The sequence below is a fragment of the Wallemia mellicola genome (genome assembly GCF_000263375.1).
Source record: "Wallemia mellicola CBS 633.66 unplaced genomic scaffold WALSEscaffold_8, whole genome shotgun sequence".
Lineage (NCBI taxonomy): Eukaryota > Fungi > Basidiomycota > Wallemiomycetes > Wallemiales > Wallemiaceae > Wallemia > Wallemia mellicola.
Window position 1 is genome coordinate 99363 of NW_006531965.1, and position 16760 is coordinate 116122.

Below are 16760 nucleotides of genomic sequence, written 5' to 3' on the forward strand. Positions count from 1 at the left end.
ACACTAATAGAAAGATAAAAATTCGACTAAATAAATCGATAATATTCGTTTTAGACAACAACTCTTAAACTGAAGTGAGTGGTGCTGGCTCAACAAAGTCAGTACCCTTTGCGACCTTGACACCGGCATCTTCAGTTGCGGCTTGGACACCACCGTGTTGTTCTAATAATTTACCTAATTCGAACTTTGGTGACTTCAAGATCTTTGCCTTTCTGATAAAGACGTTTTGTAATGGGTAAATGTTACGTGTAGCCTTCTCAATTTCACGTCCGATAGCTTCTGGGACGAACTTTTGAACTAATTGCTTCAAGTCACATGAACCAGCTTCTCTAGTCATAATTTCGAACATCTTCTTACGGATTTCTCTGATTTGTGATGACTTTGCGTAGGTGGTCTTCTTGACTTGTTGTGGACGACGCTTGGTGAAAGCGATAGCGAACAAGCGAACCAAGTAACCATCAGTTGTACGGACATCGACGTGTGACTCAATGAGTGATTGCCACTTACGGACCAATGAACGGAGCTTGTCAGAGGTCATGTCCATACCGTAGAAGGAAGTCAAGCAGTTCTTGCCTTGGATGGAGTCAACCTTGAGCTTCATCTTACGGAATGCTTGGTCCTCATCCTTGTTGAGGTCACCAAGTGAGAGCTCGATGACACGTCCCTTAAGACTGTCGTCGGCGTTCTTGAGACCGGCTGAACGGTTGACGACTGTCTTACCGATGTTGCGAGTCTCAAAGACGGAAGGAGCCTTCAAGTCGTACCACTCTGGGTGCTTTGTGAGTAGATTGTCATAAAAAAGTAAAAAAATATACGAACCCTTCTTAGCGAATGCATCAACGGCGCGACGCTTGTTACCTGCACCTCTCTTGGAGAATGACTGTATAGGGTGTTAGAATATGTGTGTAGAGAATATACACCGATAATCACCTTGTTCTTGCCAACAGCCATGCTTTCTAAAATATTGTCAGCAAAGTCGAGATATAGGATGTAGGAACAGTGAGGCGGACGATGCTAACAAGTAACACGCTGATGAATATATCCCATTGGTTTTATTTATTGTTGTTTATTTCTCCTGTTTTGGATAAGATACTAGCAGCTTTTCGATCCTACGGTGAGAGCTCAAAACTGGACAGAAGAGAGCGCAAAAAGACTATGATGTAGTAGAGCAAGCGTTGGTTATAGCTAGCTATGAACCTTCTCTAGAAGCCGTCTGTATATCGATCAAGAGCCAGCGACCGCAACCAAGGATAGTATAGTCTATACTAGAAGAAGAAACCAATATTTTGAATACGTACAGAGCATTTGTCGCTCCCTCACTGTCCCTATAAATATTCTCTCACCTACCGTTTGAGAACTCTAAGGCAAGAAGGCTTTGGCAATTTTGAAGATTGGCTTCTCATCAGAATAAAAAATTTATAAATTTAAATAATAAATTAAATGATAATAAATTTTGTTATTTATTATAATACAATTAAAATGCTGTTATTCTCCTATTATTACGCCTACTTTGGTCTTCTGACGACAGCAGATAGACATCAGTCTGTCTCCTTCTCCTTCCTCTTGCGCTCCTTCATTTGCTCCTCTGTTTCTCCGTCGTACACTCGTCCGCTCTCTTTCCAGGCGCCGGTCCACTTTGGATCGTTGTCGACGTCCGCATACTTGAGCAACTCCTCGCGAGGGTCCTGTCCTATTGTACTTTCACCAAAGAGACGCTGTACCATTGCTTGTGTTGCACTTGCACCGACACGTCCACCCCTTCCTGAACCAACGAGCGGCGGCTGAGGTTTGCGCGCATCTGACTCCTTCTTCATGCGCATACGCTTCTGTGTTCTTTCGTCCTCCTCCATCGCATCCGGCGTTATGATTGGCACTCTCAAATCTCTGTCTGGATCGGTGGATGCAAGGACATCCTCGACGTCACGTGCTCGCTTTGGTGCTCTATCTAATGGCATCAAAGCACCTCTAATAGAGCTCATTGGGTCGTATAAGACGTATATACCACCATCTGAATGCGTTGCTATTATCTGATTGATACGCGAATGCCAGAGCGTCCTTATCACACATCCTCCCTTGTCTTTTCCAATTGGTATGCGCTTTACTTCTGCCAATGTCTCTGTGAGGAGGACGACAACAAACGCTTTACTTTCACCGCGCACTCCAGCAACACCAGTGAGAACATATTTCCCATCTGGAGAGAAAGTTGCATTGACTTCTTGATAAAGTGATGGCAAGTTGCTAGCAACATGCACTGGTCTTTTTATGTTCTTTACATCCCATACTTAGATATAGTTAGAAGTGTCCATCTTTTGTTCAGTATATACTCACATTTGACAGTGTCATCACCACCCCTAGTGACGATATACTTGGAATCTGGAGTGAAACAAACAGAGCTTGTCCAGCTATGCTTAGTGTGCGCTGCATCATTCATTGCGTTCGGTCTAGCATAGTTTCCAGCAGTTGACCAAAGATGCATCGCGCCATCGTATCCCACTTGGTTGGTAATTAGAACAGCAGATTTAAAATACACATATGCACTCACCTGCAACAATGAATTTACCATCTGGACTGTAGGCACATGCTGTCACTTTAGTCTTAGTTCCCCTTTCTTTGCTCTTGAACACAAGTACGTGCTTCTGTTCGCGTGGTTCTGTGACATCCCATATCCTGTAATTATTAGATGGTACCATAAGGAGATTGGGTTACCTACCGCACTGTACTGTCAGCTGAGCAGGTGATAAACAAGTTGTAATCAAATGGATGCCAAGCGCAGTTGTTTATTTCCCCGATATGTCCTCTATAGTTGTCCCGTAAATAAACAATTCGAATAATAGAGTAGAAAGCTTACTTAGTTTGACGCTGATCTTTTATGTATTGATCACCTTTAGACCATTTGTATATCTCGTCACCATCACGGGTGAATAGACGTGGTATTGCTTGTCCAGAGGCTGCAAGAATTGAATCACCATTAATACTATACTTAAGGTCGTGAATCTTGGTATACAGTAAGTGATTTAAGTCTACATAATGAATGAACTCACGTGGTTTGTTTCACAACCTTCAAATGATCTAAATGGTCTAAAAGCCGTGTTCATAGCTGCGAAATCCCACAGTTTAATGTCATAATCATGTGATCCACTGGCTAATCTGCTACCAGCAGGATCTAAATCAATAGCAGTTGCAGCCTTAAGATAGATTGTTAGATAATATCGCTAGTATGAAGTATAACGTACCTTCGAATGATCTTGTAAAACGACTTCATGAGAAGATGGAATAGGATCCCTGTCAGTTTCGTATTCTTCGTCTTCATCGTCTTTATCGCCTTCGTTGGTGTCTTTTTCAGTTTCTACCTTTGGTTTCCTGTCGATTTCTAATGGTATTTCTACACTCTCTTGTGGTATTTCTGGTGCAGCTCCCTGAGTAGATTCTATAGTCACATTCTCAGTATTCTCCTCTTTCTTTACGCTCTCGTCTTGAGTATCAGCAGACCTCTTTGTATTATCCAATCTTTCTGAAATTGCTGACTTCTTCTCAGTCTTCTTCTTCCCAAAGCCAGAAAATCCCATCATTTCCATCATTGCTGGATCCATTTTGGTGGTAACTAACAAAGAAGTGTTAGAAGTTAATTCAACAATAGGTTTATAGTTTTAAGACGCTTTTATTACAATTATAGTACAACAACTTGAGAAAGCAAGAAAGAATCTGAATATTAATCATACGTCATCTTCATCATTGTAATTTAGACTATCACAACAATTACCGCATATTATCGACCTTATATACTCCCAATTGAGTAGGCGTTTCGGAAATTTTCCATATAAGACATCAATATCGTCGTCGTTCTTGCTATTATCAGCACCCATCAATCTTGATCTTTCATTAATTCTCGCTTGCTTTATTTGCATGATTGGCATCAAACTATGCCGCCGATTTGCGTTATATGGGGACACAACCGATGATGTCGATCTAAGCGATCCAGAAATAGATGAGGCCGCAGAAGAAGCTGTATGCGGTCTATAGAGGTGTATTCTACTATTAAATCGTACATGTCGGCTTGTAGGTGGTGAAATAGACTCAGGTGTGATGCCATAGTTATTGTACTCTTCAGGCGTTGTAGATGCTCCTGACATGGTCGATTGTTGGCTATGCCACCATGGTGTAATATCATGGGCTTTTAAGCTCGATACTTCTTTCCTACCATCATGGTCTGGCGTTGTGCCATATTCGGAGTATTCTTCATCAGATGCGAAACCAGAGTCATTTGAGGTGTATCCGGGTATCTCCTCTGTAGGAGTTAGTTCGTTGCTGCTATCAGCATTTTTTGCTGCACTCTTCATCGTCTGAAGATAAGAAGGGTATATATGACGCTATTGGCACTATGTTACAAAAATGCTCGATTTTCTTCCGTATGCGAGTGACGACGGTGAGGATGTGTGTGCGTATTTTCCTCGTCATATTCGACATGATCATTGCCTCTATAGAGGTAGTAGTGCTGCACCATGAAGATGATATCGAAGACAAGAGTGACGAGTGATAGTGATCTGAAGTTGTTAGAAAAGCACCATATGTGAGGCTAGACTTACAGTTTTATTGGATTACCTATGATACCAGTCAAATCACCGCTTCCGACCGAATCGACGATGAGTTGTAACAAGCTGAGAAAACCGCCGACAAAGTCCTTTTGATTATACGTTAGAAAATGGTATATATAGCTCTTTATCACTCACAAAGAGGATATTGAAAATGGAGAATCCCACTGTCGATTTGCGCCTATAATTGTGAAGCATCTGGGATGTATGAGATATATTCTAGCAACTATGCGCATTAGCCTACCTGAGGAACGTATTTGCATACTGTAACATAGAGTTTAACACCTGAAAGGAAGTATAGCAAGTCAATGAGCTCCAAACTCCACCAGCCGAGATAAACAAAGAGGGAGAGTACAAAGAAACCGTCCACTACTACCCAAATGGTAGTTCCTGAAGTTATACTGACAGATTGTTGAGATTTGCTACGTGGATAGACCAAGGACTGAATGACACCGACAACGCTCAATGTAAAAGCGTGCATAGCAAATAAAGCGTCGTTGAATTGTACAGTCGAGTCATTGCCATTGTGCCGTGCTTTGTATTCCTCTTTGACAGTATCAGAATAGAGAAAGGCGAGATTGTAGATTGTTAAGCAGAGGAAACCGAGGACGTTCTGATATGGAGTTAGATTTGCTTATATTATAAATATTACACACAAGATAGAGGAAATCTATGCTGACACCATCCACACTGCGATAAGCGTTAGATAAGCGTGGGAGTAGAGTTTATCTACGAACCGTTTCCGCTTGTAATTTACTATCAGCTGTGGGTAGAATGATAGACACCAACTAGTGACATAGGACCATCCGAGTATATTTGATAGCGTTGATGGCATGATAGTCAAATATGACGAATGTATTAGCATTCCAATAAGAAAAGTAGGTAAAAATAAAAAATAAATAGAAATAGAAATAGGCGGTAATCATCTTTTGATAAATTACTACCATATGGCCGCTATTAGAGAAGAGATAAGCAATCTACGCAAACGAATACAGGAACTCGAGCTAAAATTGGAGAATAGCGACGAGGATATAACGTCAGTGAACGGTCTAGACTTAGGCGAATATAGACGCTATGGAAGACAGATGGTACTCAATGGCATCGGCTTACCTGGTTCGTTCCTATACGCCTCTGAATAGCCTATTTATATTATTTATAGGTCAGCTATCATTGAAGAACGCTTCTGTCTTGATTATAGGCGCAGGTGGACTTGGTTGTCCTGCTTCTCAGTATTTGGCAGCGACCGGCATTGGTAGGATATTTCCTGCAATAAAAGCTCACTTTCTGATAATATATAGGACATATCACTATAGTAGATGGTGATACCGTCGAGATAAGCAACTTACAGCGTCAGATTTTGCATTCAGACGATAAAATTGGCCTGTATAAAGCTGATTCAATAAAAGAGGCAGTAAAGAGGTAAGTATAAGTCCAATTAGTACGGCCACATACAAACATCTACTAGAATTAATCCAAATGTCACTGTTTCACCCATCCTTGAACAATTTTCTACACTCAACGCTCAGGATATCCTGACGAAAGTACAGCCAGATGTCGTATTAGACTGCACTGACAACCCGTCCACACGCTATTTAATATCTGACGCCGTTGTAATTCACAATCGCACACATAAACGAGCAAGTCTTGTCAGTGCAGCAGCGACGGGATTTAACGGTCAGATAATCACACTGTGTTACGAAGACGATGCACCATGCTACCGTTGTATTGTACCAAAGTCACCACCGAAGCAGACGGTCACCAGCTGCGACGATCAGGGCATTCTAGGCGTAGTCACTGGTGTATTAGGCACAATGCAGGCTACAGAGACTATAAAACTTCTCACAGGACTACATCCAAAGGAAAGCTCGCTGACTGTATATTCAGCTCTCGCGAAAACGCCTTTCAGGACCGTTAAAATGCGTGCAAGGAAGAAGGATTGTTTCGCAGATGGTGATGATGTTCCTCTCAAGAGCGTACAGGATGTCGACTATGTTACTTTCACAGGAGGTGACTCCTGTGGTGTGGACTTAAGTTTAAGTCACGCGAATGAGATTAGTGTTGAGGTTCGTAAGCCTTTTTCATTTGGTATTATGTTGATTTCACTATAGGATTTCGTTAGGACGCGTAAAGATGACGATCTGGTCATAGATACACGGCCTAATGTCGAGTATGGCATTTGTCATCTCGAAGGATCGACGAGTGAGTGATGAAAATACGTCATTAAGTGTTAAGGAGCTAACGTATCACACAAGATCTACCAATTGTAGATCTACTATCAAACCCTTCACAGGTTAAAACAGATAAGGATATCTATGTTTTGTGTAGGCGCGGCAATGATTCACAGATCGCGACAGATGTCTTGATGAGGGAAAACAAGAGTGTCAAGAATGTGAAAGGAGGCTTGGCTAGATATAGTGGTATAAATAAAGAATTCCCATTGTACTAGATTGTTTTATTATTTATTACATATTCTGTGGTGTCGATTGCGTCATATGTTTATTATTAAGCAAAGAGGAAGTATTGCAGCTTTTTAAGAAACAACGATTATGACACTCAACTCAAGATTAGTTCTCTACACATCACTCATCTGCCCATACGCTCAAAGAGTCCACGCAGCGCTCGAACAAGCAGGTGCAAAATATGATAAAGTTGAGATTGACCTCAAGAACAAGCCAGAATGGTACCATCAGATCAACCCAGCGTTGAAAGTACCAGCGCTAGTAGTAGACAAAGATGCACACAGCAAGGACTTAGAGAAGGTACCCGAAAGTGGTGTATCAGTCAACGAAAGTTTAGTTTTATTGGAACTCGTGGCTGATCTCTTCCCAGATGCACACTTACTCCCACACGGATTAGTTAACGCTGTCAACAGAGCGAAAGTACGCTTGTTTATTGAAGCAGGAAACGCCTTCAGCAGCGCCTACTTCGGCTGGTTGATTAGAGGAGAGCCAGCGACGAACATTTTGACAGCTATTGAGGGTGTACAAGCACACCTTCCAGAGACTGGTTTCTTATTAGGTACTGATAGACCATCAATTGGTGACTTAGCATTCGCACCTTTCTTTATCAGATTCAAATCGTTTGCTGAGAATTCCAACCACAGCGAAGTTGATATCGCAGGTGGAAAGCAACTTTTGGAGACACTAAAGACAGAGAAGTATAGCAAGTTCTACAAATACATTAATAGCCTTTTGGATTTGCCTTCTATCCAGACAACTTCACCAGATGTGAGTATTGTAGATCATCAACCAACGCGCTAATCAACCACAGGCAAAGCTTATCGTTGATAGGTTCACTGAGAAGATCGCACAATTGAAGGCAGCTAAATAAATTACTATACATTTGTATAACTATTAATAGTATTCTATTTTCATTCGTTATCAAGAACGTCCATGTTGAGAATACTATGGCTGGTCGCTATCAACGCGGCTATAGCTATGCCATTTAAAGAAGATCAGCCGCAAGCTCTTAGGAACTTTAAAGTTGAATTAAATCAAGATAATAATCTGCCACTCAAACTAACCGACTCGTTAGAGAAGGTAGAAGAGTTTAGATTCTGGGGTATAAAAGTATACGATAAACGTACTACAGATCCATTCGAATTAGACAATCCTTCAATGCCTAGGGGTTGGGGTACCAACCACGCCAGTGCATCTTATCACAAGAACAGCGAACCACTTATTATTGGTATCAGCGTCGTTTTGGCATCAGTTATTGTCTTTACAATGTTTGGTACTATCATTTGGCGTAGACGTCGTAAATCCAAATCCCGGGCGAAACTCATGCCTGATACACCGAGGTCTACGTCAACCTCAATAAAGAAGCGCAAGAACCCTCTCAAATACCTGAAGCACAGAAAAGGAAAGAAGATTATACCCACTGATTCATCCTGTTGGAATTTGAGCAGTCCGGCGATACAAACTGAAAATGACAACGATCAATTACTTCAGCGGGAGAATGATGAGAGTGGGACGAATGATATCAATATTGAGTCCAACGAGAGTAGCCAGGAGCCTAATCAAACTGATCAAACTGATCAACCTGATCAATCTAATCAACCGGATGAGTCTGCCGAACGAGAAGGCGGGGAACATGGAGGACTACATGGAGGTTTACATGGAGAGTTGCACAACTCATTGCATGATTCTCCACCACCATTCTCGCTACATAGGGATACGGACTCCGGTGCACTCCCGGCTTTGCCGCCTGCCTATAGACCGAATCACAACATACCGTCAACATCTGCCCGACGGACGGAGAAGAGTCGCTACGTTAATAGCAGAGGTAATAATGAACTGGAAGTTGTCGAAGAGCATGCCCAGATGGAAAGAGACGATGGCCATGATAGTCATGATGGTCATAGTAATCTCAGAGCTCATATTGCTATTGACGACAAAGACCACTTGCAAAACCTTCACCTTCAATCGTCAACACCAGGTGGAGAAACGTTGCTGCCCGCGCCATCCGTGCCTGTCGTTGATGTCGACGAAGAGGGTTATGAAACTCTGGAAGAGAGCACTCATGATACCCTTATAACGAAATCTATATCACAATCACAATCTCAATCAAGTTTACCACATCCACCGTCGAGATTTGAACCTACATTTAGTCCATTTGACTTACCGTACAGTTCAGATTATGACAACGTGAGTGCATTATTTTTCAAGGGAATTTCACTGATTAGATACTTAGGTACAAAAGGCTCTGCCTTCAAAGCCTCAAGATATGCCGTCTGTGCCAAGTACACCATCAGCACCACCAGCACCATCGACAAACTCGTACACTATAGAAGCGAGTGCACCACCCTTAGAATCAAATGACGGACGGTCTAGTTTAGACCAGCACTCAACCCAGCAACATTAACAATTTAAAGGAAAGCATGTTTTGTATTACTAGTAATTTGCATTGATATCTGTAATTTGTAATTTGTAATTTGTACAAAAGAATTCCAACGTCCGTGTAAAATGAGAAGCTTAAAGTCGTTGCTGTGTGAGGTGTAAGTCATGTCGACTTACAACCTGACTAATGATCTCTTCTTCAATCTCTTTATCCGAGTGTTCATCAATTTTTATAACAGTTTCGTTAAATTGCTTATCAAATTTACGTTCAACGAGTGTTACTTTGTATTTTCTATCCTTTAAATCGTTCGCAATAACGAGATGATGTTCATATTTCTCAAGCGCAGCTATAGCTTTCGGAATAAGCAATGATTGATCAGTTTCTAATTTGAAGCTAACAATGTACCCCTCTGGCGTCCAATCTTTAACTAATGATCCTAAGATTTTTGGTGTTTGATCCATCTCAATTTGTAAGCTACCCTTTTGGGATTGTATTTTATGCTCAAATATTTTTTGCGTAGGTATAAAGAAATCACTAACTGCAGCTGCTAGATAGTATAAAGCATTTTTGCCCAACTTTTTCATTAATTTGCTCACATCACGGAGTAAGAATAGGTATTCTTGTACAGTGACAAATGGTAAACTGAACAACCTATCTTGCTCATAGACTTCATTGTGTCTTTTTAAAATTTTGAACATCTCCGGTGTCTTTGACTTGTTAACGGTTATATCATCTTCGGGTTTGTTAGGAAGGTTGAGTAAATCAAGGAAAGGGTTAGTCGTATGACTAAAATGCTTCGTATATGGTTGTAAAGAGTGTTGACGATGCATGAATATGACGGAATAGCGATCATCATTGAGTAAGTACTCAGCGGATGTGGCTCCACGAGTACCAGCGCTAAAATTATCTAAAAATCTCACCGTATTCTTCTCTAATGGTACGGTTGTACCACCCGACTGATCGATCGCTCTCAGATGAGCTGATATGATGTAAACGAAAACTCACGGTAACGAGTGCGACTCTACGTTTGAGCTTTATCTGTCTATCTATGAAAGAAGCCACAGACGATATCTTCTGACTATGTCCATGTGGTTCTGGTTGCGTATCAAAGTATGTCTGGGCAGAGAAGTTCATCGTTGTTTCAATTTAAGAAACTTAATTACAGATATATATTCTATACAAAAAAGAGTATAATGAAATTGTTCAGCTGGCTACTAAGCTCAGTTTTACACCGCTGTTCACCCATTCTTGGAGTTGTTCGTCTGTTGATATTTCCTTCCTATCAGCAACGTTATCCTCATTAGACCATAAGTGTTGTACATCTGAACCAATTCTTTCTTTTATTTTCTCAATCAATGCTTGTAATTTTATCTCTGATGGTGATATCCGCAAGGCTATCAAATCACCAGTTGGTTGATGCAATACTTTAACTTTCATCATACTATTTGATGCAGTCGATAACGTTGACTCTGAAGCAACCTTTGGTAGTCCCGACATTGAACTATCGACTGAATTTGACGTTGGAAGTTCATTGTTCACTGAAAGGTAACTCATACTTTCAACTAAACCTCCATTGATTGATATACTCGATGTAGAGGAATGTAATGATTCGCCTGGCGGTTGTACAACCTCCGGTTGTAAGTTGGTTACATCTCTGTCACCCGGTCTGACATCCAAGAACTCATTCATGAGATCACATGAGAGGATACGTTCTGGAAGTTGTGACAGCTCGTTTATATATTGATTCAACTCTAATCTTCTTCTAAATATAGAACTCTCATTTAAGTCTTGTGGTTCAATCGGTCCTGGCAAATAAGGCAGTATTCTAGGTGTAGCTGTGCCATCACCTGAGGTTCTTCTACCGGCTTCGACAGGGAAGGCATCCAATAATCTAATTTGGAAGTCATAAAAGTCCTCGTATAATCTGAACAAAACGAGCGAACTAGTTTTCGATTTTGTGTCTAATAAAGTGACATCTAACTGGAACCAAGTGACTTCATTCTCATGGTAGTGCGATACCACGTTAGCTTCTACAATCCTGGCTATGTAAGTAGAGTGCAGAATTGGGGCCTCCTCTTTGATAGGTTCCTGGACGCTGTTTGTTTTGTTATTACTGATGTTACTGTTGTTGCTATTGTTGCTATTGTTGCTAGTACGTTGTGCTTGTTGAACTGGTTCGGCCTGTTGAGGCTGACCATCAGGAGCGTGATTCTCTTTCTCCTTGTCGTCTTCTGGCTGTTGATCGAATTCGAATTTTCCGAGTGGTATAGAAGCTTTCTTGTAGTCTGCAGCTTGTCTCTTCCAATCTTCAACTTTTGGAATAATACCAGATCTAACGATAGTGTATGTATCTAAAGCTTGGTTACTCTTTTGGTCGCGTATTTCGACAAACGCGACGGGTATGAGACCTGGTCCACCCAACCTCATAATTGGTTTAGCGACAAACCATTCGTGGTTTGATTGTGCGATAACGATAATAGGTTCACCAGCTCTGGCTGACAACTCATCTGGTCTCTCAGCAATGAAATCAAACTGTACGACGGCGTACTGAGTGGACGATTTGCCCGTCGGGGATACAGGAGAAGGTACGCCGGATTGTCTACAAATTGGTCGATCAGGTTATGACTAAAGAGTTAATGAAACACACCTTGTACCTATACCGCCTTTTCTCAATGGTTCAAATAAACTACGTGGTACGAGACCTCTAGTGCCTTTGAGAGGGTCGTGTGCTTCGTAGTAAAGATCGCCGCCTTTGCCTAAATCTGGTACGTGGTAGAAAACACCGGCATCGAAACTCAATTCACCGGACTTCTGTGCTTTATATGAATCGAGTGCTTTTATGACGAGCTGAGGTGGTTGAAGGACGCTAATCTTTGGTGAGGTCGCTGGGCTGGACTGATTAGACGCTTTGTCTTTATTTAAGGACCTCCTCAGACTTTTCATTTTTCGCTATTGATGGTCGCGATCTTAGATTAGATTCGACGCACAGACGAAGTACATCATACAAAAAAATTATTTCATTTCTTATTAATTTAGTCAGTCATTTATTTTACTATAGCCTTCCTTGGGGCTACGCTGATAAAAATTGAGATGAAGTTTGATTTAGCATTGTTTATTAGTGTACATTATATTAAAGAAGTAAATGAAATGATTAATCCTATTTTCTATACATTTATTCGTCCGGATGGTCAGGCGTCAATCCACCCTCCTTTTCGTGGAGACGGTAAAGCACTTCTGACTTAGATTTGCGCATGACTTCTGCCCTTCTTCGAGCATCCTTGAAGCTATTACCGCTAAAGACATCTTGAACCTCCTCCAATGACAACTTCGTCAAGTCTGGGTAACAGAAGATAACAAATAACGTGCCCAGGAAACACAATCCGGCGTAAAATCCAAAAGCACCACTAGCAGTTATCTTATTGATAAGTGAGAGATATGTCAAAGAGATGAGCAAATTGCAACTCCAGTTGCTTGCAGTTGCTAGTGATGTACCAATACCTCTATATTCCAACGTAAAGAGTTCGCCTTGTTGCCATGGGACGTTACCCAATCCAACCGCATAGAATAATACATAAAGTACTATAGCTACTAAGACAAGAGCTGACCACACTTTAGGATAGTTGTGTCCATCAACGAATTGTCCACCAGTTTCGATCGTCAAAAAGTGGAAGCATACACTTGCGAAAGTCAGAGATACAACCAGCATTGGTGCACTAATCAACATAATTCTTCTCCTTCCAATGACATCGATATATTTAAGAGCGAAAAGTGTACCAAGGAAGTTGGTTCCACTAACAATCAAACCGGTGGCTGTTGGCTGGTCGAATCCAATTTGAGCAAAGAGAGTTGCTGAGTAATACATTAATGTGTTGAAACCTGAAAGTTGTTGGAATGCCTGTAAACCAGCGGCAATGATTGTAACTTTCAAGATGACTGGTTCTGTAAACATTTTTCCTATTCTCTTGTAGAGTGGTACTCTCTTTGATATTTCAAGAGACTCCTTGACGCCCTGTTTGAGTACGTAGAGTTTCGCTTTCATGTCTTCCTGATTGATGTATGGGTATATTCTCGAGAGGACCTTAATAGCACCATCGTCTTTACCCCTAGAAAGTAAAAAGCGTGGTGATTCTGGCAGCCAATGTAATGCGATAAACTGCAATCCTGATGGCACGGCACAAATACCAACCATGTATCTCCATCCGTCATCAACATTAGCAAAAGCTGCACCAATTGCATACGCAATCACTTGACCGAAAGTGAGAAATACGGCATTTACAGTGACTAATCGCCCTCTTAGACGAGTCGGTGACAACTCGCTAATATAAAGGGGTGCAACGCATGATGCCCATCCTACACCGAGACCGAGGATGAATCTACCAGCTATCATCGTCCAAACCTGAAATGAATGTGAGACTGTCTGTGTTAGTTAATTTGGTGATAAACGTACACCTTGAGCACACGCCTGTACGATAGCACCGACGGTGAAGAAGACATCAGCCCCGGCAAGCGCCAAACGTCTTCCTATTATGTCTGCCACAATACCAGCTGTAAGGGAAGATATTAAGGCACCTGTGAAATTAGTCAGAAGGAGGCCGATATCATAATTAAGAATTTACCTAAGGTTGTAGCGGAAGTGATAAGCTCCTTGTAAGTGTCTGTCAATTCAGTCTCGAATGCGTCGTCCATTTCTACGAGTGCACCTGAAATGATACCAGTATCAAGACCAAACAACATACCACTGACAGCAGCCGCAAGCTATATCGATATTAGTAAATTATATGGATTATATGATAGACCTACTGTCAGGAATACAACAAAAGGCGTCACTTTCTCTTCTGCTTCCAAATTTACAGCCAATTCATCGTCTTTTGTGGAAGAATCACCAAAAGCGAGTGAACCTCTACTCTCATTGAAATCTATAACGTTTCTATCCCTATTATAGGTTTCTACGTAGTTTTTATTCTCCATGGCTGATATACAGCCTTATCCAACTTGATGGTCACAGTCTAACGTACGTAAATCGTCTAAAGTACATAACAATTCATTAAAACTCTTTAATCATTTGGTCGTGAGACCCTAATTAATGTAATATAATACAGTTCTACTTTTCTTCTCTTATCAGTTTATGTAGTCGTCTATGTCAATGTAGGCTGCTTTACCATCACCCATCAATGCTGCTTGGGATACAGTCGCGCCTGCTTGTCGCACTACCAGTTCCAGGGCACTCTGTAATGGCTTCCCTTCTGATTCTGTAGGATAGTCAGCTCGTGTGCTCTTTTGTTAAACTTTTCACTCACGGTTTATAGCCATTTCAACTGCTTCCCACAGTCTTTGGCGCTCATTTATGTCAAGCAGCTCTAACGATTCTTCTGGGGCGTTCTCGATATTATCGTGGGCCACTAATGCGAACGCAACCCGCATCCTTTCTTGATACTCTGGATACGCCTGTGGTGGGTACTTAGCTTGAAGAGCTCGTCCAGCTGCTAAGGCTTTATCGAGTGGATTCAAGTGGGGAGCGGGCGATGGTGCTCGCATGAGATCTGGATGTGGTAGTTCCAGGGGTGGAATTTGTGGCGGCAATACAGGCGATTGTAGCATTTCCATATCTTCTTCGTTCTTAGCTGTATCTTCTCCACCTTCATATAAACCATTCACTTCACTTGAATGAGCTTTGATGACAAGCTCGACAAATTTCCTCAATAAAAGTTCAAAAGTGAGTTGTTGGTTGTCTATTAGTACGGACGACCATCTTGCTCGTATCTCTGACAAGGCTAGTTCGATGTCACCAGCCAAGATCGCATTACGCGTGCCTTTGCAAGCTGACGCTGCTTCATCTAGCGATTGAAGCCAGCTAGAGTGTGAATCATCCACCTCCATATCCACAGACTTTGATCCAATTGGTTGCTTATCTGTTTTATTTTCCTTTGAGAGTGCCTCGCTGAACGAACGCGCTGTTTGTGCATAGGAAGAATGCACGAGATACTCCATCACGAGTTCACCCATTGGCATACTAAGATCGTCACCAGTTGCACTGTATGTGTATCTGTCACCAAGTACTTTGCGCATTTCAAGCGGTGTTTCAAGAAATTCTACGGAACGCTGTTCGTTATCCACCCTCCAATCAACGCGTCTGTTCTCAATTTCTTGAGCTATTACATCCCACTTTCTACGCTTGACGTAGGCTTCTATATCGAACTTGAAGGGATTTTGTTCGGAGAGACCGAAATTGACTTTAACGGATTCATTATCTGATCGTAAACCGATGCAAGGGTAGATTTCGGGGCATAGTTGTAAAGATGGAAGAGGTTCAGGGGAGTATGCGATGAAAGAGCCATTGAGTGTGTAGAATGATTTATTTTGGGTGAAGTCAAAACCCATACCGATAACATTACCGGATGTGGTTGAATATTCTGGACCAAACTTGAGACCATCTGCAGCCTGAGCAAAGAAACAGCCATCGTCGCCATGGTATCCCCAAGAGCAGGGTTCCCAACCGGGCAATCTGGTCAATTTAAAATGTTTATTACCGTATCCAATCGAAATATAGCCTTTTGTACCCCTATTTAAGATCTCAAACTCGAGGTAATAAATGCCGGAACACCTTGGAATAGGTTCATTAACTCGAACGGTTGCGGCGTCTTTCTCGTTACCATCTGAAGGGCCAGCGTAGGTGACTACCAAGTTGTTGTCTGATAAATCTAGCTTTATAGTTCTGCAGTTCTTTGTGTCAAATTGAGATGGTAAAAGGGATAATTGATCGTGGGTGGATGACAAGGCTAAATAAGGCGGAATATAGGAATTTACTGGGTTTATATTATCCAGGCTATCGCTTTCTTTTACTGGCAGTTGATCAAATGGTGCTGTCGTCATAAATTGCTGAGAGGTGTCGGTCAATGAGCGGAGATTCTGAGACCGTGGTGGACGTATAATAGACGATCTATTGCTATTAGAAGATACCCTTCTAGTTATAGGCAAACCCGGTATCGGATTTACCCAGCGCCTCTCGTTGATACTCATCGTTCAAGTCAACAATGGATTCCGGCGTAAATTGATTATTAAAGTGCGAGAAATAAAACTGATTTTTTATTTAGAGAGAGTACCCCTTCTTCCCAACGATACCAACTGAGCTCTTGTCTCTATTGGCTGTCTTGTCCTTTATATCGTCATTTATAATGGCATTCAAGTTCTACAAGTGGGTACGTCTATATAGAGACGCTCTAGCTAATAGTCTGATAGCACAAATAAAAATTTCACCCATGAAATCTATTTCGCACTTATTTCCTCACTCTTCTTTGGTTTGGCCATCGTATCTGTATTGAATGTCTCTGGTGT

At 41.6% G+C, this 16760-nt stretch overlaps 10 protein-coding genes across 10 annotated transcripts; 2 read left to right on the forward strand and 8 right to left on the reverse strand.

Moving 5' to 3' along the window:
* Positions 1-64: 64 nt before the first annotated feature.
* Positions 65-868, reverse strand: WALSEDRAFT_18301 (40S ribosomal protein S1; the record flags this gene model as incomplete). The annotated part of the gene is made up of 2 exons (XM_006957970.1): positions 65-768; positions 820-868. Coding segments are annotated over 2 exons (753 nt in total), but the record flags the coding sequence as incomplete, so codon positions are not given.
* Positions 869-1484: 616 nt separating this feature from the next.
* Positions 1485-3573, reverse strand: WALSEDRAFT_54366 (WD40 repeat-like protein). The gene is made up of 7 exons (XM_006958028.1): positions 3234-3573; positions 3042-3185; positions 2849-2994; positions 2711-2797; positions 2543-2667; positions 2329-2493; positions 1485-2281 (listed from the first exon to the last, which is right to left on the reverse strand). Exons 1-7 carry the CDS (start codon positions 3567-3569, stop codon positions 1539-1541), a joined length of 1746 nt encoding a protein of 581 aa, XP_006958090.1. The 5' UTR covers positions 3570-3573; the 3' UTR covers positions 1485-1538.
* A 140-nt stretch (positions 3574-3713) lies between these two features.
* Positions 3714-4337, reverse strand: WALSEDRAFT_64016 (hypothetical protein; the record flags this gene model as incomplete). Its single annotated transcript, XM_006958029.1, has 1 exon — positions 3714-4337. The coding sequence occupies one exon, from the start codon at positions 4335-4337 to the stop codon at positions 3714-3716; it is 624 nt and encodes a 207-aa protein (XP_006958091.1).
* WALSEDRAFT_60243 (PQ-loop-domain-containing protein) lies at positions 3718-5437 on the reverse strand. Its single transcript, XM_006958030.1, has 6 exons — positions 5327-5437; positions 5246-5279; positions 4834-5202; positions 4728-4787; positions 4584-4678; positions 3718-4541 (listed from the first exon to the last, which is right to left on the reverse strand). The coding sequence occupies exons 1-6, from the start codon at positions 5422-5424 to the stop codon at positions 4382-4384; spliced, it is 816 nt and encodes a 271-aa protein (XP_006958092.1). The 5' UTR covers positions 5425-5437; the 3' UTR covers positions 3718-4381.
* On the forward strand, positions 5375-7043 carry WALSEDRAFT_60244 (hypothetical protein). Its single transcript, XM_006958031.1, has 6 exons — positions 5375-5702; positions 5749-5841; positions 5888-6008; positions 6055-6652; positions 6698-6788; positions 6842-7043. The coding sequence occupies exons 1-6, from the start codon at positions 5537-5539 to the stop codon at positions 7033-7035; spliced, it is 1263 nt and encodes a 420-aa protein (XP_006958093.1). The 5' UTR covers positions 5375-5536; the 3' UTR covers positions 7036-7043.
* A 78-nt stretch (positions 7044-7121) lies between these two features.
* On the forward strand, positions 7122-7968 carry WALSEDRAFT_68714 (thioredoxin-like protein). The gene is made up of 2 exons (XM_006958032.1): positions 7122-7816; positions 7860-7968. The coding sequence occupies exons 1-2, from the start codon at positions 7136-7138 to the stop codon at positions 7917-7919; spliced, it is 741 nt and encodes a 246-aa protein (XP_006958094.1). The 5' UTR covers positions 7122-7135; the 3' UTR covers positions 7920-7968.
* A 1720-nt stretch (positions 7969-9688) lies between these two features.
* WALSEDRAFT_9733 (DNA/pantothenate metabolism flavo protein) lies at positions 9689-10556 on the reverse strand (the record flags this gene model as incomplete). The annotated part of the gene is made up of 2 exons (XM_006957954.1): positions 9689-10384; positions 10434-10556. Coding segments are annotated over 2 exons (819 nt in total), but the record flags the coding sequence as incomplete, so codon positions are not given.
* Positions 10557-10563: 7 nt separating this feature from the next.
* Positions 10564-12397, reverse strand: WALSEDRAFT_60248 (hypothetical protein). Its single transcript, XM_006958033.1, has 2 exons — positions 12076-12397; positions 10564-12027 (listed from the first exon to the last, which is right to left on the reverse strand). Exons 1-2 carry the CDS (start codon positions 12369-12371, stop codon positions 10632-10634), a joined length of 1692 nt encoding a protein of 563 aa, XP_006958095.1. The 5' UTR covers positions 12372-12397; the 3' UTR covers positions 10564-10631.
* Positions 12398-12523: 126 nt separating this feature from the next.
* Positions 12524-14454, reverse strand: WALSEDRAFT_60249 (general substrate transporter). Its single transcript, XM_006958034.1, has 4 exons — positions 14229-14454; positions 14045-14183; positions 13876-13997; positions 12524-13824 (listed from the first exon to the last, which is right to left on the reverse strand). The coding sequence occupies exons 1-4, from the start codon at positions 14394-14396 to the stop codon at positions 12601-12603; spliced, it is 1653 nt and encodes a 550-aa protein (XP_006958096.1). The 5' UTR covers positions 14397-14454; the 3' UTR covers positions 12524-12600.
* A 45-nt stretch (positions 14455-14499) lies between these two features.
* On the reverse strand, positions 14500-16700 carry WALSEDRAFT_60250 (hypothetical protein). The gene is made up of 2 exons (XM_006958035.1): positions 14726-16700; positions 14500-14677 (listed from the first exon to the last, which is right to left on the reverse strand). The coding sequence occupies exons 1-2, from the start codon at positions 16443-16445 to the stop codon at positions 14547-14549; spliced, it is 1851 nt and encodes a 616-aa protein (XP_006958097.1). The 5' UTR covers positions 16446-16700; the 3' UTR covers positions 14500-14546.
* Positions 16701-16760: the final 60 nt, after the last annotated feature.

Excerpts from the sequence above, each read along its gene's own strand:
- WALSEDRAFT_60244 (XM_006958031.1), top strand. The coding sequence starts at position 5,537 with ATGGCCGCTATTAGAGAAGAGATAAGCAATCTACGCAAACGAATACAG. Across the intron at positions 5,703-5,748 it reads CAATGGCATCGGCTTACCTG|GTCAGCTATCATTGAAGAAC; the intron begins GTTCGTTCCTAT and ends TATTATTTATAG. Across the intron at positions 6,653-6,697 it reads CGAATGAGATTAGTGTTGAG|GATTTCGTTAGGACGCGTAA; the intron begins GTTCGTAAGCCT and ends ATTTCACTATAG.
- WALSEDRAFT_68714 (XM_006958032.1), top strand. The coding sequence starts at position 7,136 with ATGACACTCAACTCAAGATTAGTTCTCTACACATCACTCATCTGCCCA. Across the intron at positions 7,817-7,859 it reads TCCAGACAACTTCACCAGAT|GCAAAGCTTATCGTTGATAG; the intron begins GTGAGTATTGTA and ends AATCAACCACAG.
- WALSEDRAFT_60249 (XM_006958034.1), bottom strand. The coding sequence starts at position 14,396 with ATGGAGAATAAAAACTACGTAGAAACCTATAATAGGGATAGAAACGTT. Across the intron at positions 14,184-14,228 it reads CTTTTGTTGTATTCCTGACA|CTTGCGGCTGCTGTCAGTGG; the intron begins GTAGGTCTATCA and ends ATATCGATATAG. Across the intron at positions 13,825-13,875 it reads TACAGGCGTGTGCTCAAGGT|GTTTGGACGATGATAGCTGG; the intron begins GTACGTTTATCA and ends CATTCATTTCAG.
- WALSEDRAFT_60243 (XM_006958030.1), bottom strand. The coding sequence starts at position 5,424 with ATGCCATCAACGCTATCAAATATACTCGGATGGTCCTATGTCACTAGT. Across the intron at positions 4,788-4,833 it reads TATGCAAATACGTTCCTCAG|ATGCTTCACAATTATAGGCG; the intron begins GTAGGCTAATGC and ends CATACATCCCAG. Across the intron at positions 4,679-4,727 it reads CCATTTTCAATATCCTCTTT|GACTTTGTCGGCGGTTTTCT; the intron begins GTGAGTGATAAA and ends TATAATCAAAAG.
- WALSEDRAFT_54366 (XM_006958028.1), bottom strand. The coding sequence starts at position 3,569 with ATGATGGGATTTTCTGGCTTTGGGAAGAAGAAGACTGAGAAGAAGTCA. Across the intron at positions 2,995-3,041 it reads AAGGTTGTGAAACAAACCAC|ATTCACGACCTTAAGTATAG; the intron begins GTGAGTTCATTC and ends CTGTATACCAAG. Across the intron at positions 2,798-2,848 it reads AAAGATCAGCGTCAAACTAA|AGGACATATCGGGGAAATAA; the intron begins GTAAGCTTTCTA and ends GGACAACTATAG.
- WALSEDRAFT_60248 (XM_006958033.1), bottom strand. The coding sequence starts at position 12,371 with ATGAAAAGTCTGAGGAGGTCCTTAAATAAAGACAAAGCGTCTAATCAG. Across the intron at positions 12,028-12,075 it reads AAAGGCGGTATAGGTACAAG|ACAATCCGGCGTACCTTCTC; the intron begins GTGTGTTTCATT and ends ACCAATTTGTAG.
- WALSEDRAFT_60250 (XM_006958035.1), bottom strand. The coding sequence starts at position 16,445 with ATGAGTATCAACGAGAGGCGCTGGGTAAATCCGATACCGGGTTTGCCT. Across the intron at positions 14,678-14,725 it reads AGTTGAAATGGCTATAAACC|AATCAGAAGGGAAGCCATTA; the intron begins GTGAGTGAAAAG and ends ACTATCCTACAG.